Source organism: Nicotiana tabacum, chromosome 22, assembly GCF_000715075.1.
Source record: "Nicotiana tabacum cultivar K326 chromosome 22, ASM71507v2, whole genome shotgun sequence".
NCBI lineage: Eukaryota > Viridiplantae > Streptophyta > Magnoliopsida > Solanales > Solanaceae > Nicotiana > Nicotiana tabacum.
The window spans coordinates 209308896-209326552 of NC_134101.1; the positions used below are offsets into that span (position 1 = coordinate 209308896).

The 17657-nt window shown below is 38.1% G+C and overlaps 1 protein-coding gene and 1 long non-coding RNA gene across 8 annotated transcripts; one reads left to right on the forward strand and one right to left on the reverse strand.

Annotated features, from left to right (window-relative positions):
• Positions 1-168: 168 nt before the first annotated feature.
• On the reverse strand, positions 169-14343 carry LOC107827972 (bifunctional protein FolD 2). Of its 7 annotated transcripts, none has more exons than XM_075244367.1 (7): positions 14019-14343; positions 5299-5618; positions 3209-3445; positions 2971-3138; positions 2471-2716; positions 1627-1817; positions 169-797 (listed from the first exon to the last, which is right to left on the reverse strand). In XM_075244367.1, exons 1-5 carry the CDS (start codon positions 14200-14202, stop codon positions 2546-2548), a joined length of 1080 nt encoding a protein of 359 aa, XP_075100468.1. In that variant the 5' UTR covers positions 14203-14343; the 3' UTR covers positions 169-797; positions 1627-1817; positions 2471-2545. The 7 variants fall into 7 exon arrangements, with proteins under 7 accessions (XP_075100468.1, XP_075100466.1, XP_075100471.1 ...); XM_075244365.1 differs by having other exon boundaries at positions 1627-2352; XM_075244370.1 differs by lacking the exon at positions 1627-1817 and having other exon boundaries at positions 5299-5615.
• Positions 14344-14814: 471 nt separating this feature from the next.
• On the forward strand, positions 14815-16926 carry LOC142176726 (uncharacterized). Its single transcript, XR_012705476.1, has 3 exons — positions 14815-14952; positions 15296-16612; positions 16730-16926. It is a non-coding gene; the product is annotated as an uncharacterized LOC142176726 (long non-coding RNA).
• Positions 16927-17657: the final 731 nt, after the last annotated feature.

The following is a 17657-nucleotide window of genomic DNA, read 5'->3' on the forward strand; positions in this document are numbered from 1 at the left end:
TTGAGCTGAGTTTATTACCACAGTTGTAGAGTCGAAGATCTTCAACATTGTCAAGCAACAATTCTCCCCATCTCCGGTCAGTAAAGTTGAAGATTAGCAGGACTTTTCTTTACTTTGAAGGACCAGTAATGATCATCTAGCTGCGTAAGAAAGATAAAAGTAGGTTCATTGTCATTGTAAGCAAGCTTATTCCATAGCATTTGAATCTGCCACAATCAGGAGTTGAGTTGTCCTGAGTTTTTTTCCTCTTTTTTGGTGGATAACGTAAGTCTTATTGATGTCAAGGGAGAAACTCGTATAAAAGCGATGTACAAATACACAATATGATTCCTTACTAAGTGTACCCTATCGTCTATTCTAATCAGGATTCTATTAACTGCTCCAACAATTTATAGAAAATATGAAAGATTCAAATATGTGCAAAGGAGTGAAAACTCCTTCAAAATCTCCTCCATTTATTTCTTCCCTTATTGTTCAGATGAGTGTCAAAACAACCACTTCCCATGGTCATCCTCTGCTCCTTTTCCTTCTGAATGCATAGAGCAAGTTTTCGCCAGTGTTCAGCATTGCCTATTTGGCTCCAAACAGGTTCTAGATTCCAAAACAAATGCACGACCTGAAATGAACTAGTAAGTGGTTCACATCTTCCCCGACCTCTTGCACATGAAGCACATATAAATATGAATTTTCTCCCTCTTTCCGGATAGCTTCCCAAACTGCTAACCACTCAGATAAGTTGATTTTCTGAGTTGGAAGAGAATCAACTTGGATCTGAGGATGTCGAGATTAACCATAATCTGTTGATGTCAGATATGAAAAGAAAAAGTGCTTACGACAATAAAAAAAAGTGCTTACGACAAAAATATAGTACTCCATATAAATCGCAAGGCTTACACACCTATACATCTTTTTCGACCAGCAGGTAAAGAGTATATAAACACAGAGGGGGGTGGGGGCCCTCGGGCAATCTTGCAACCACAGGCAGTCTTGCAACCACAGGCAGGTAAGACATAAAAGCCAATAACCACAAGGAGTTTTTAACCATTTTACTTGTAAGTAAACAATAAGAAATTTCAGAACTTAAAGAAAATAAAAGGAGCCAGAGAAAATGGATGTAACTTCTTATTAAAATTAAACAATTATGCTCAAATTAAAGACCAGGTCTCTGAATGAACACTAAGCATTATGGTACTCCTAAAACTCATTACCAATCACACACGGGTGTGTTGTCTTTCAAGTATTTCCTCATCAAGCAGCTAGCTCCGGCCATTGTAAATACCCTTACGCAGTAAGAAGTAAGAGCATGAATCATGAAGGCTGAGTTGCAGTAGCAACTACATCTGTAAAGTATTAAGTGGAAAATTAACTATAGAAAAAGCAATTGTTTTTTCCTGGAAACAGCCTCTCTACCCTTCGGGGTAGGGGTAAGGTCTGCGTATATATTACCCTCCCCAGACCCCACTTGTGGGATTATACTGGGTCGTTATTGTTGTTGTTGTTGTTTTCAATAATGTAAGAAAAGCAATTATTTTCAGGGGCAAATCCTTTTTGCTTAAACTTTTGGTCTTGTGTACACAATAGGGGTAACAGCCCCATTTGGGTGTTAGATCCATAAAGTTCATTTACCTGTCAAAAAGACCTTAGCATCAACCAAAGCAATGCTTGTTTATTAGCTTTTAACATCCTTCTAGCTGCAAGGATGTGATCCGATGGTCAATAAAATCAGTGCAGACCTTGAAGATCAGGTTTCAAATCCCAGCAAGGTGATTTCTTCTCATCTGTCTAAGCCTTGATGGGCAGACTTACACGTACCAATGCTGAAGATAGTTAGCAAGTACGCATTGGAATAGTCAAGGTGCGCATAAATAGGCCCATACATCATCGTCAAAAAAACAAAAAGAAAAAAGAACTTGTGGCTATACTTAGTAGAAGAGACAATATGTAAAATCTGGACAAACTCAATCAATTAATAAGTTTTGCTTGATGGCCTAGATTACACTCAAAAGAAAACTACCCCAAGAATGTTTCCTAAGATACATCCATTTACACGAGATAATTAATTATACTCGTGATCTCATCTGAGTTGTAGGATTCGCGGGGTTAAACCTTAAAGCTGCTGGAATAATTCACAACAACAACAAAAAAAAAAAAAAAAAAAAAAAAAGCAGGTCGATACAGAGTTTAGAAAGGTTGATACATTATTTCAGGTCTCTTATTTTACTTATCCCCATCAAACACATGTCAGGTAATGTTTCCATAAATCTCCCAAGACCTGAAACAGAAATCTAGGAAGTGCATCAAAGCATCCGTAAAAAACAACTTAGGATCTTATGATGCCCCTACTCAGTTCCTCTGCTTCCGAGAATGCAAAGGGAAGAAGAAATAATGTTTCGTTAGCGGTCGCAAGAGTGCGAAATTAAGAATTTCTGGGAAGTGAAATGCAGAACATGACTATGGTTAGGATCCATACCTTATGAGTCTCCCTGCTGGACAACAATGTAGGTGTCCTCAATGTTGGTAGATTAAAATCAAAAGCAACCAATTATCATGTGTTCCTGTAAGTACGCTTAGCAGCATCAACAGTGTTGGAGAGGAGCATAGAGATTGTAATGGGTCCAACACCTCCAGGAACAGAGGTAATAGCTGAGGCCTTCACTATCGCTTCCTCATAGCAAACATCTCCAATCAGACGATGGCCCTGCAAACTGCCAGTATCCTGCATAAGATCGTAGCCATCACTATAAGAATTACACTCATAATTCACAATGGAGCAACTTGCAAAGTGAGGACTCTTAGACTCCTTTCAAAGAGAACTTTCCAGTGTGAACCAAGATATTTAGCAAAGTAACTATTGCAGCACTAGCATGCATAGAAAACAAAAGTGTAAATTGTCGAACAATTATCTCAAATCATTTTAGCAAGCAAAAGAAATACAAGCTTGTATGTGCAAATGTAACAGCTTGTGGCTACCTCAACTGAATTTGCACCCATATCAACAACAACAACCCCTGGTTTCAGCCAGTGCCCTCGAATCATGTTTGGAACTCCAATATCCGAAACCAAAATGTCAGCCCCACAGGTTACATGCTCTGGGTTCCCGGTGAATGCGTGCACAGTAGTGACTGTTGCATGGTGCCTCTGTAAATTAAAATATGCACTAAGACAAGGATAATAGTTTACAATTTAGCAGTAAAAGAAAATGGTCTACCTGCATTAGCAAGGAAGTGGGCAACCCCACAAGCTTGCTCCTCCCGACTACCACTACATTTTTACCTTTGATTTCCACATCATTCCAGAGCAGCAACTCTATGCAACCCTTTGAAGCACAAGGGATGAATGAGGGCTCCCTTCCCCGCATGGCAAGATTACCAACATTGGTGGGATGAAAGCCATCCACATCTTTCTCGGGACTCACATAGCTTATAATCTTTTCTTCATCCAAGTGCTGTGCCCATAAATCAATACCAAAGTTAAATATGCCAAAGATCACACATTAGGACTAATCTCAGAAAGAAAATCATACGAGCATGAAGAATATCAGCTGCACAAAGAGAAATGTTCCAGACAGCACAGACATCTGAGAGTGATGAGGTCGTTTTCTCCATGGTGCAAACAAAAAAGGGCAGACATAAGTGAGATGAAAATTTTGCAGATTTGTCTTATCCCCAGAAAGTCTTCCGTTTCATTCCAACAGAATAAGCCAATAAAACTGAAAGCATTTAAGTACTATCTCAACTAAAGCTTCTGTATCATCTCCCAGTGCTTCTGATAACTGCCGATGCATAAGTGCTTCTGGGCCAAGAGCGGATATTAACCCAACTCACTCATAAAATGCTGGATGTCCAGTAGAGAGAAAATTAGTCGACAACAGTCATTAGCTCAATCACAATGAAGAAACATTTTGTGTAGGGTATACAGTGTCCTCAGCTCGCTCACACGAAAATGTACCCATTAACAAAAATTATTTCCTCCTGAATCCACAGTAATTGCTGCTTCCAAACAAGCCTTCCAAGCGAGGGAAAAAATATTATAGAAAAGCTTTCCTAGGACCATTAAGCCTCCAAGTAATTTTTAAGGGAGAAAAAGCCTCCTCCGGGTTACAAGGCTGTAGTAATACACTCATGAACCTACCAAACAATAATGATGATGATATCTACAACGACAACACCGTTATTAATAATACACCAACTCAATGAACGATCACAAAAAGCATACCATTGTTGGATATTTTCCTATTCAAGTTCTCTCAATCTCCAAAAGAATCCCAATGTTATGGATCAATCAAAAAGATAAAAGGATATGGCTCCAACTCCTGATCTTGTCTAGCTCTTATCAGATGTGTGCTGGTGAATAATTTGAGAATTCTGAACAGTGACCGCTCGCTACACTTTGTCAACAATAGTTATGTATGGTAATATATTCTTCAAACTCCCTTCTTTGCACAGAGTCAGATGTCCTCCCAATAAAAAGAAAAAACCCCACCTTGAAAGAAATGTCAATGGACCTGATCTAACCTCTCCTAATCCCCTTCCACAAGATAAAGAATGTCTCCTATCTTCTTTACTGATCTATTTTCCTCTCATTATTATAATAAAAAAAAATAACTTTATCAGGCAGTTTATTCTCCTCAAATGTCAAATTTTGGTAACCATTTTCCTAGAAGGGCTAGGTTAAAAAGGTGGTAATGATTCCTAACTCACAACCCTGCACAAGAAATGGTGGATGTCCAATCTGATAAGACAGCCTTCACTAAATTTTCTTTTTCCCTCCCAATAAAGGTAATAAATTTCATCTGAAATGGACATGGGACCAAAAGTGACATAGAATAAGCGGGAGATTTGAGAAAGAAGTTTTCACAAGGGTCAATTTCCCTCCCCTTGAAAGATATTGATCCTTATAAGTAACAAATCTGGATTCATCGAGCTCAACACACTCATCTCTTGATTAATTTCATTTTAATAGAATGGAATAGAGCTCTATGAGAATTTGATTAGGAAAATTAGTGGGTGGAATACTAACTAAATGTGACTACAAGGCAAATACATAACTATTTAAAGGCAAAGTGCAATATGCGAAGTTATTTGCTTTAGAGATCTGGACATATGAGCACATGTTGCACAACGAAAGCAGCATGCGCACATAGTGTCATCTGGAGTACTCCAAAAATCTGGAAACAGCTAAATCAAAAAGGAGGTGTGCTATTATAAACTAGAAAAAATAATTTGAAGTTAATACGGCCAAAAAAGGTGAAAAAAATGAAGAACAAATTCAGCTGAGAACTGGAGATGGGTAAGTTACTTTTGGTAGAGGCAGCTGCACAACTACGCCATGTATTAATGGATTCTCATTAAAACTTGAAACTGCATCAAATAATTCAGCTTCAGTGCAATCCTCAGGAAGTTCCACCGTGAATGGTGCTATCCCAACTTTCATGCAAGCTTTCATCTTAATATGTACAAAAGATTGAGAATCCCTCCTTCCACCAACAAGGATGACCCCTAAACCTGGAGTCTTTCCAATCGTACTCTTCATTTCACATATTTCAGCTGATATCCGAGAGTTTATATTGTTTGCAATTGGCTTTCCTTCAAGCACTCTAGCTGTCTGACCAATAGCTGCTTTATTTACACAACAGTAAAATAGTTAATTATGCTAATGTGCATAAGGAAACCAAACACAAAGAAAAATTGCTCGACAAACTAATCCAACAGCAATAGAAAACATCATAGCTATTTTGAAATAACTAAAAGTGCACTCTCATATTTACATTCTCTTAGCATTACTGATAGCAAGGTAGTTACTTTGCAACACGAGGAAGTTGGCCACAGAGGACACTAATTTACGTTATTTGATTTATCATCCACGCCATTGACAGTTCAGGTAAGTAAAAGTTCTGAAACAACTTTAGGATACAATAGATAGTTCTTGAGCCTAGGGTGACAGCACTCTGTAGTTTTTCATTTGGTGATAAATACAGCACTCTATATACGATACTAGTTAGTAAATGTGAAAGAGAGAGATGGTGTAGAGCTGCCCGAGCATCAGGGTATTTGGGGTGAAATCCTACCACATGGGACAAGGAAGCGTTAGTAGATAGTTGTCACCTCTTCCGTTACTTCCCGGAATCGCTGGAATTTATGCACAGCGATAAATCTCTCACGATAGCTCTGATACCATGTGAGAAGGCACGGGAGAAAATATGATATATTGATATTGTGTGTGATGCAATACAAGAGGTGCTATTTATAGCTACTCTATACAAAGGGGATACTACTCCTATTCCAATGTGGGACAATTACATAGCTATCTCTAACATTTACATAGCTATCTCTAACACTCCCTCTCAAGCCGGAGCATATAAATCATATGTACCGAGCTTGTTACATATATAATCAATGCGAGGACTAGTGAGGGACTTGGTGAAAATATCTGCAAGTTGATCATTCGATCTCACAAACTTCGTAGTAATATCTCCTGAGAGTTCTTTTCTCTGACGAAGTGACAATCAACCTCAATGTGTTTAGTTCTCTCATGAAACACCGGATTTGATGCAACATGAAGTGCAGCTTGATTATCGCACACAAGTTCCATCCGACTGATTTCACCAAATTTCAACTCCTTGAGCAATTGTTTGGTCCAGACTAGTTCACATGTTGCCATAGCCATTGCTCGGTATTCTGCTTCTGCACTAGACCGAGCAACTACATTCTGTTTCTTACTTTTCCAGGACACCAAATTTCCTCCTACTAAAACACAATATCCAGACGTAGAACGTCTATCAGAAGGTGATCCTGCCCAATCAGTATCCGAGTACCCAATGATCTGCTCATGACCTCGATCGTCAAACAGTAATCCTTTACCTGGAGCCGATTTTATATACCGGATAATGCGGACAATTGCATCCCAATGACTATCATAGGGAGAATTCATAAACTGACTTACAACACTCACAGGATAAGAAATGTCGGACCTAGTCACTGTGAGATAATTTAATTTACCAACCAGCCGCCTATAACTTGCAGGATCGCTAAGTGGCTCCCCCTGTCCATGCAGAAGTTTAGAATTCGGATCCATCGGCGTGTCAACAGGTCTGCAACCTGTCATCCATGTTTCCTCAAGAATGTCTAACACATATTTCCTTTGAGAAATAACAATACCTGAGCTAGATTGAGCAACCTCAATACCTAGAAAGTACTTTAATCTGCCTAGATCCTTAGTTTGAAAGTGCTGGAAGAGATGTTGCTTCAGATTAGTAATACCATCCTGATCATTGCCCGTAATAACAATATCATCAACATAGACTACCAGATAAATACATAGACTTGAAGCAGAGTGGCAATAAAACACAGAGTGATCAGCTTCACTACGAGTCATGCCAAACTCCTGGATAACCGTGCTGAACTTACCAAACCAGGCTCGAGGAGACTGCTTTAGACCATAAAGTGACCGACGCAAGCGACATACAAGGCCACGAGACTCCCCCTGAGCAATAAAACTAGGTGGTTGCTTCATATAAACCTCATCCTCAAGATCACCATGAAGAAAGACATTCTTAATGTCCAACTGATAGAGGGGCCAATGACAAACTGCAGTCATGGATAGAAAAAGGCGAACTGATGCCACTTTAGCCACTGGAGAGAAGGTATCACTGTAATCTAGTCCAAATATTTAAGTGTATCCTTTGGCAACAAGACGTGCCTTAAGTCGATCAATCTGGCCATCGGGACCAACTTTGACTGCATAAACCCAACGACAACCAACGGTAGATTTACCTGAAGGAAGAGGAACAAGCTCCCATGTACCACTTGTATGTAAAGCAGACATCTCGTCACTCATAGCCTGTCGCCATCCTGGATGAGACAATGCTTCACCTGTAGACTTAGGGATGGAAACCGAGGACAATGAAGATATAAAAGCATAATGGGGAGATGACAGACGATGATAACTCAAACCAACATAATGAGGATTAGGGTTTAGTGTGGTCCGTATACCTTTTCGAAGTGCAATCGGTGTACTAGGAGCAGGATCCGCAGTAGGAGCCGTGTCAGGTGCAGGACGAGAACCAGATGGGCCTGATGTATGGCGCGAACGACGATGATAAGTCAAGAGTGGTGTTCCTGTGGCTGGGGAACTAGGAGGGATAACACTGGACTCCTCAAAAGTTGGTATGGGTGAAACCTCTGTGGTTGAAGGTGGAGGAGGATTACTAAACTCCTCAAAAGTCGGTATAGGTAAGACCTCAGATATGTCATGGTGGTCAGCAGAAGTGACATCAGTTGTGAAGAAAGGTTTAGACTCGAAAAATGTGACGTCAGCTGACATAAGGTACCTATGAAGATCAGGTGAATAACAACGATATCCCTTCTGAACACGAGAATAACCAAGGAAGACACACTTGAGAGCACGAGGAGCTAACTTATCTTTCCCCGGGGCTAAGTTATGAACAAAACATGTGCTCCCAAAAACCCGAGGTGGAAGAGGGTATAAGGCTGACTGGGGAAACAATATTGAATGTGGAATCTGACCCTTGATGGGAGATGAAGGCATCCTATTAATCAAATAACAAGCTGTGAGAACTGCATCGCCCCAAAAACGCAGCGGAACACGAGACTCAATTAGAAGTGTGCGAGCAATCTCAATAAGGTGCCTATTCTTTCTTTCTGCAACCCCATTTTGCTGAGGGGTAGGGGTCAAGATGTCTGATGAATAATTCCATGAGAAGACATAAACTGCTGAAACTGAGAAGATACATATTCTAAGGCATTATCACTACGAAAAATGCGGATAGAGACACCAAATTGGTTTTTGATTTCAGCACAAAAACTCTGGAATATAGAGAATAACTCAGAACGATCTTTCATTAAGAAAAGCCAAGTACATCTTGAGTAATCATCAATAAAGCTAACAAAATAACGAAATCCCAAGGTTGAACTGACTCTACTAGGACCCCATATATCAGAATGAACCAAGGAGAAAACAGACTCTGCATGACTCTCAACACTACGCGTAAAGGAAGCTCAGGTATGTTTCCCAAGCTGACACGACTCACAATCTAATCTAGACAAACTGGATAAACTAGGCACCATCTTTTGAAGTTTGGATAAACTCGGATGTCCTAAACGTTTGTGGATTAGATCTGGAGGATCTGTAACTAGACATGTTGTGGAAGGACTGAGCGAGTTAAGGTAGTAAAGACCTCATGTACCAATTGTTCGTCCCGTACTGCGGTCCTGCATAATAAAAGAATCATCAATAAAATATATACCATAATTGAGGGCACGAGTCAAACGACTAACAGATGCAAGACTAAAAGGACAACCAGGAACATAAAGAACGGAATCTAGGGTGATAGAAGACAATGGGTTGGCTTGTCCAACTCCTTGTGCCTTAGTTTGACATCCATTGGCTAAAGTAACAGTAGGAAGAGACTGTGAATATACAATATTCGACAAAAGTGATTTATTACCAGAGATATGATCAGAAGCGCCTGAGTCCATGACCCATGGTCCAAGAGTACTAGACTGGGAAACACAAGCAAAAGAATTACCAGCAATAGGAGTGTCAGTCTGGGCAACTGAGGCTACTTGTGGAGATGTTTGCTTACTTGCTCGATACTGAAGGAGCTCACTATATTCTTCTTTAGATACAGAAAAGCTCTGGTTACCTGTAGTCTCGCTCTGAGCAACGTAGGCATTTTTGGGTGGACGGCCATTTAAGGAATAACACATTTCGCGAGTGTGTCCAAGTTTGTGACAATAAGAACACTGGGGTCTAGATCTCCCAAAACGACCGCCTCCTCGTCTATTCTCCATAGCTTGAGATGCCCGAACATCCACTGTCTGGGATGCAAGAACAGAGGAATCAAGTATCTGTGATGAAATCACTGGGTGACTTGGTGCTGCAGCAAGGCGAAGTAATCGAGAGAATAATTCATCAACTGTAGGGACAATCGGACTCGCCAAAATCTGGTCTCGTACTGAATCAAGATCATGAGGAAGTCCAGCGAGTGTAAGAACTAGAAACATTTTCTGTCGCTGCTCTTGTTGTTTTGACACACTAGCAGAAACTGGCATCAATGTCTCAAATTCCTCCATGACTGCCTGTACCTGACCCAAGTAAGTAGACATATCTAATTCTTGCTTCTTTAAGTTTGTCATCCGTGATATCACATCATAGAAGCGAGATATATTATTAGTGTATAACGTACGAGCCTTTGCCCAAACCAAATAACATGTCTGGAATGGCCGAAACAAAGGTATCAACTTAGAATCAATAGAACGCCACAAGATGCTACATAATTGAGCATCAATTTTTGCCCAAAACGCTATCGCCTTTTCATCTCCTTCGCTAGACTGTTTAATCAGATGATCTTGCACACCTTGACCTTTACACCACAACTCGACAGATGAAGCCCAAGCTAAGTAGTTTGAACCTCCCATTAAAGGTTTCGAGGTAATCATAACATTAGAGTTTCCAGAACTCATGCTTTTAGACCCAAAAACATCAATTCCCAAAGACATCTTGTAAATTATTACCAAATAAGAGAAATAATCAACTGTAATCCACTGAAAATAGAGTAAGGAACACTGAACCAGAATAGTAAACTACTGTAGCAGTTGGAAAGTTACTGTTGCAGCCGGAAAATATTCAAAGTGGTCGGAATGAAATAAAAACAGTAGGGGTAGGATCGGAATTACCAGAAGACCCAACTGTTCTGAAGGAACTTTTTCAAAAAATGGCCGGAAGTCAACTTTTTGAAATCACTATTCACGCCGGAAAAATAAAAAAGTGGTCGGAATTTGGTGTAACCTGGATGGGTAGGCTCGGAATTGCAAGGGAAACAATCTGTCCTGAAGAGTCGTCGCCAAAACATGGCCGGAAGGTGGCCCACGCAACGTTGGAACTTCGCCAGAAAATTTTCTTTGGACAGCTACAGTACCGCCGGAGATTTTCACTGGGATTTGGTCGCCGGACAGTGACTACTCTTGTGGTAGTGTTGGATTTTGTGCACAACACTGACCGAGACAAAGCAGACGCAAAACAACTTTGAAAGTCGCCGGAAAAAAGGGTTCCGGTGACTGATTTTACTTCCCGGAATTGCTGGAATTTATGCACAGCGATAAATCTCTCACGATAGCTCTGATACCATGTGAGAAGGCACGGGAGAAAATATGATATATTGATATTGTGTGTGATGCAATACAAGAGGTGCTATTTATAGTTACTCTATACAAAGGGGATACTACTCTTATTCCAATGTGGGACAATTACATAGCTATCTCTAACATTTACATAGCTATCTCTAACAGTAGCATTGCATACTAAGGTGCAAAGGAAAATGTTTTTCTCACTTGGTGAGCATCCTGCAATGCAATACTCAAGAATGACATTTTAAGGAGTTGATCTTGTATGTGCAAAGAGGGAGGGGAGGATGCCGATTGTTCACAGTTGCATTGCAAGATGGTCACTCAACTCTAGGAACAAATGTTTTCATTTTTCTATTATCAGGTAAGTATTGGTGCTTCCAAGAACAGTAACAGAAAAAAGTTGCAAGCTGGAAGATACAGAAAATTGTAAGAAAAGGTAAGCCCTTTGGGAGGCAGTACCTCTTTTTAGTTTTTGGTCAGTTTGGAAAAGAAGATTATTTGGTAGTATAGAGTATGATGTAGAGAGCATAGAGATATCTCTTATGTTTCATCTATATTTTTGTTGTGAGGAGAATATTCCAGTTTGAATGGATAGTTAGACAGATCTGATAAAATAAAAAATATAAAAAGTTAAAACACATTTGATAGAGGAGTGAGTATATACCATATCATCACACTATAAGCATTTTTTACACCATCTTAGTGTGTCATTAGTGAAACTCTTTATGCATAAAAAGAACAGCTTTTTGCACTTGCATTGCGAAGGCATCAGATCCACAACCGTGGAGAAAGAACTTCATTACACTTAGATCTCACTAATGAAAACATAACCATGTTTTAGTCAATAATTTCACTAGTGACAAAAACTTGGTGTCAAAAAGATATACAAAATTATGCATATGACTCATCCGAATCATCAACAATTATCCATCAATCTTGCCCAACTTGCTGGTGTTGTGTAATTGTTGTTGTTGTTTTATCTATACAATACGATATCTATTGTTACACCAAAAATGCAAGTGAAATGGAAAAAATCTTTTAATTTCACTTGTAGGATTATAGAATCTTGAATTTCCTGAACAGACACCAAATTACTTAAAGACTATCAAAACAACGATATTTTTACCTTCCAGTTTAATCCCAACATCCCCAACCTGATTCTCACACAGCTAATACCCCGTTTTCCATCAACCATTATTTTCAGGAAAGCAACATTAAAATAGTAAAAATTGTACTTATAAAATCTCCATCTTGTTTCCAATCGGGACATAGTTGTAGTTGTTTTATGAACTAGTAAATCCTCAGCACTAGCCGGAAGCAATTAAGCACGAGTTAAGCCATTTTTATGTACTTGCAAATCCATCAACTACAATAAAACATTATCACATGGAGCTATCAGTATGGGGTCCAGATGGATATAGGAGAGAGGTAGGGAAAGAAATTTTAATCATAAAGGCCCGAAAAGAAGTAGCTTTTTCTCGCTTAGTCAGCAGTGCAGGATACACAATTGTTGCATTACATGATGGTTTCACATTACAAGAAAGTTATCTTCTTGTTTCATCGCATGATGGCTTCACTACTGTAATTCCATGTACTCTTGGTTTTTGACAGATCATGGAGGTTACCAAAGACGTAGTGGAGGAAGCAACCATGTTAAGTGTAGATTATAGAGAACAAAGGTAGTCTGGAAATGTCATCTCTCTTTAGTGTATATGAAAGAAAATTAGAAAAATGTTTCAAATTACTGAGAAAGATATAGAACTCATTAGAAGATTTTGTTTCTTTATTTTCACTGGTCACTTAGTTTGCCAACAAGTTATAATGCAATTGTAATGGGAGGATTATAGTACAAGGAATAAATAATGACTGATAATTTGGTGGGTATACTTTTATCGGTAGATGTTTGTTTGGTTTTACAACAGATAAACTTGAATAAACTTTTAATTTCAATTTTAACCATAGTTTTCCTTAAAGACTTTGAAAGAAGAGAATGGGAAAATGCGTTGCTTTGATGTTTTATCCCGGGCCATATAGAATGTGGTTAAAAAAAATACCACAATGGTGGTACAATCAATCTTGGGATTGCTTGTACCGGAGTCAAAAGTTCAACCAAATCAACAACAACAATCCAGTGTAATCCCATAAGTGCGGTCCGAGGAGGGGAGTGTGCATGCAGCCTTACCCCTACCTTGCTGAAGGTAAAAAGGCTGTTTCCAATAGACCACAGCTAAAAGTTCAACCAAATATGGGATAACATTTCCACATTTTATCCGGGATTATTTTCCCTTATGCTTGAAACCGAATGACCCCATAAAGGTTAAAGGAAGCATGACGTATTGCACTAATATCTCGATAAACTTGATAGACCACAGTGGAGACTCCCAGTGGCGGAGCCAAATTGAACCAAGGGGGTGTCAACACACCTTCGCCGGAAAATTATACTATATTGCTAGATAATGTTTTTTAATTTTATGTATATTTAGTGTACGTTGACTCCCCTTGATTTTTTTATTTATCTAATTATTTATATTTTGACACTTCTTGATGAAAATTGTGGCTCCTCCACTAGAGACTCCGATTGAGTCATTTAAACAAGTCACAACTTGTACGTATTCTTTTCTGACACCAGCTCAGTTTTAATTAATGAAATGTTTAACTCATCAAGAAGAATGTAATTGTAAATCCAGACATATCAGAAGTTCTCTAAGTATAGCTAACTGCCAACCACAAATAATAATAGAAATTATATGCTAAGAGGTGAGCCAAACATGAAGAAAAAAAAAAGGAACAGTATTACCAATTGTTACCACATAATGCAGTTCTGTTAACCACTGGCTGGCAAACTAATAGACAAAGGATAGGACTACTAACAGTTAGTCTTGAGATGAGGGGAACATGTTTTGGCGATGGATGCGTCGTGGCGTGGAATCCAAATGTCAGGAAGATCGACGGATGTGAGGGGTGGAAACCGTAGGTGGTGTTTATTTGCCCTCTGCGCCGACGAATGAAATCCCTTCTCCAACATTCGACAGAACATTGCCGCTCTATGTTGCATCTCGCTGCTCAAATACTGAATCTTTTGACTTATGGATATAAAAAGGAACACTTCTGAGTTATCTGAAAGGACGGTGGGAAAAAGTTTTGGAACCAGTCACTCGCCAACTACAAAGGGAACTTTTTCGGTTTCCAATTTGAATTTTACTGTATTCAATTTTTTATGGTTTCTCCACACTTTAAAATTAAAATATATTTCAATGTATTTAATTTTACGGTTTTCAAATTATTTGTTATTATAAAATTTATCTCTTAAAAGATACTTTATTAATTAGGAAGAAGTGTAAATTTGAAAAAAATTAACCTAATGAATAATTTCATATTTTTTTAAAGTATCAAATATTTTGGGACAAATGAGTTTGTCAAAATTACTATTACGTAAAAGGTCCAAAAATGCCCGTGAACTATGCGAAATAAGACAAATATGTCCGTCGTTATTAGTTTGGCCCAAATATTTCCAAACCGTCCAATAGTTGTGCATTCATGCCCTTATTAGACGGAACCAGCATTTTTTTTTAATTATCTAATACCAAACCCGACCTAAATCTACCAACCCGACCCACCCCTAATTCTAAAAGACCCAAACTTAATCCCCTATACTGTATCGCCGCAACCCTAAAACAGAAGTTCCCCACCCATTTCCCTTTTCCTTCTGTCGTCTTCTTTCTTCTGTCTTCTTCTTCCTAAACAAAACGTTTCCATCTTCCATCTTTGAGTCTGACAAGCTAGAGTTTTCCATTTTTTGAGTAAGGTATGACTACTTTATTCTTTCTTTGTGTGTTATACATGGGATTTCGAATTTTTTCTTGTGTGTTTCATATCTAGGGACAAGTAGAATCCATTAAAGAGTGATATTGTTTCTGATATCTTTTTGCATTTTAATACGCTAAAGAACAACATACAGTCAGTTAATTTGATAATTTTGATGGTTTTGTCGGGTGGTTGGATCTTTTTGTATTTTAATACATTAATTTGATAATCTTGGACAGTGTTTGCTATTTATTTATTTTTGGTCTGCGTTATGAATATGACTACTTTATATATACTGATGTGGTCCCTTCTTTGTCCTTTTTTCTATACCTTTACATGTGAAGTCCGTTGAAGATGATTGATAAAGTGGACTTGGTGTTTCACTACGAGGGTAATTGGGTCCTTTCCCCCGAGATAGAATATAACAAGATGTCGGTGCACACTTTGTCTAGTTATGTCCCTTATCTTGTTAAATATGATTTTAGTTGTGAAGAGTTTACAAAAAAGTTAGGGTTTAGCTCTGTCGAACAACTTTTAGTGACTGGACTTTCGGGGAGATACTACTTGGTCACTGATGACGAAGGTGTGAAGACTCTTCAGTGCTTATTTTCTAAAGACTTCAAGGTGATTAATTTCTTTGTTGTTGATGAGTCTGACTTAAAGGTATTTGCTCAAAATATTACTCATCATACAAAGACATGTTCTATAGACATTGATGTAGCTTCTGAATGCGAACATAGTCTTGGGGGAAATGACTTTGATGAATCAGATAGTTGTGAGGATGATTTTATAGAACTTGATGGTATTTTCAAAGAAAGAAGATGGTTGTAACTGATAAGTTGGAATATTTTAAAGAGTTAGAGGTAGGTATGACATTTAAGGATATTGTAGAAGCTGGAAGGACAGTAAACGTCTATGCACTAGTAAATAAAAAAGGGTTGAAGTTGCTCAAAACTGATACGACTAGGACTAGTTACAAATGTGCTGAAGGTTGCCCTTTTAGATTGTATATTTCAAATGATAAGAAGTGTCCTACCATTAGAATCAAAACATTGAAAGATGAACATGCATGTGATCCATTTTTCAAAAATGCTAGGACTGATTAGAATACTTTGGCCCAATTTTTTAAGAGAAAGGAGCAGTACAATCCTAAGTACAAGTTATAGGATATGAAAGCTGAGTTGGAGAGTGGTTTTGATTTAAATGTGTCCAAAAGTAAGCTCAAAAGGGCCAAGGGTTTGACTCTTAAGAAGTTGGAGGGCAGTTTTGTTGATGACTATAACAAACTCGAGGCATATGGACAAGAAGTAAGACAATCTAATTCAGACGGTGTTGTTGTGATCAATTTATCAAAGAATACTCTTGAAGAGGGGAAAAGAAAGTTCTTAAGGATGTACATATGCTTCAATGCATTGAAAAATAGGTGGAAAAGTGGCTTGAGACCGCTGATTGGGCTGGATGGTACCTTTCGTAAAGGTAGATTTAAGGGTTAGTTGTTAGTGGCTATTGGTCAAAATTGTATGAACCAATTTTATCCTCTTGCATGGGTTGTGGTAGACAAGGAAACTTCCAGGTTTTGGGGTTGGTTTTTAGAGTGTTTGAAGCTTTCTCTGGAGCTAAATGATGGACAAGGAGTGACTTTCATCTCAGATATGCAAAAGGTAAACACTACAACTTTCATCCCTCATTTCTATTATTCTCTTGTATACACTTATATATTTTACCTTTTATGATTGTTTGTTCCAATTTTATCATAGGGGTTAATTGATGTTGTGCAGAATATACTTCCTGAAGCTCATCATAGGTATTGTGTAAGACATATTGAGGCAAAATGGCACAAGAAGTGGAGAAGTGGACATATGAAGAAGTTGTTGTGGTGGTGTGCTTGGAGCACTTATGAAGAAGATTTCAAAGATCAACTAAAAAGATGGGATAGCTATGTGAGGATGAAGATGTTATGAGCACGTGATTTTTGCCCTACATGAAAATAACTCCTAAAAAATAGACAAAAAATAATTGTCATTAATTTTAGGAATTTTTCTTTATTTTGAATTTCATGCATTTTTAATGTTTTTAAATCATAGAAAAAATCCTAAAAATTGTCATTTTTACATATTTAACTTTTAGCCTTTAAAATTAACATTTTTCTTTAGTTTTAAGTTAATTAGTTGTTTTAATGTTAAAAATAAATAAAGAATTTTAATTTCTACAAAATAGATTGATTTAGGATTTTAATTAATTGGATTTTAAAATTGAAGAAAAGAAAAGAAAAACAAAGCAAGGCAAAAGGGCCATTTTGAAGCTCAAAATCGGACTGGGCCAGCTTGGAACAACCCATTTGATTTAAATCTCTAGCCCATTTTAAAGGCCCAGACCATTGACCCATTAACCATTTACCCTCTTTATACCCTAAGTCCCTCACATTAAATAGAACTAAGAAAAAAATACCATGAGATCAAAACAAAATACCTTACCCCTTGAACCACGACGGATTTTTCTTCTTTATTGAACAACAAGAAACAAAACAAATCTTTGCTTCTTTGCTAAAAATCTCACGATCCAGATCTGAAAATCCAAGAAGAGTGTCCAAAAACCAAAACAAAAAAAAACAGGAACAAAGGAGGGATTTCTAGGCTATTTTCTACTTCTGCTTCGTTGCTTCATAATTTTCGGAAATCCGAATGCTATTTGAGCTATATAACTGAT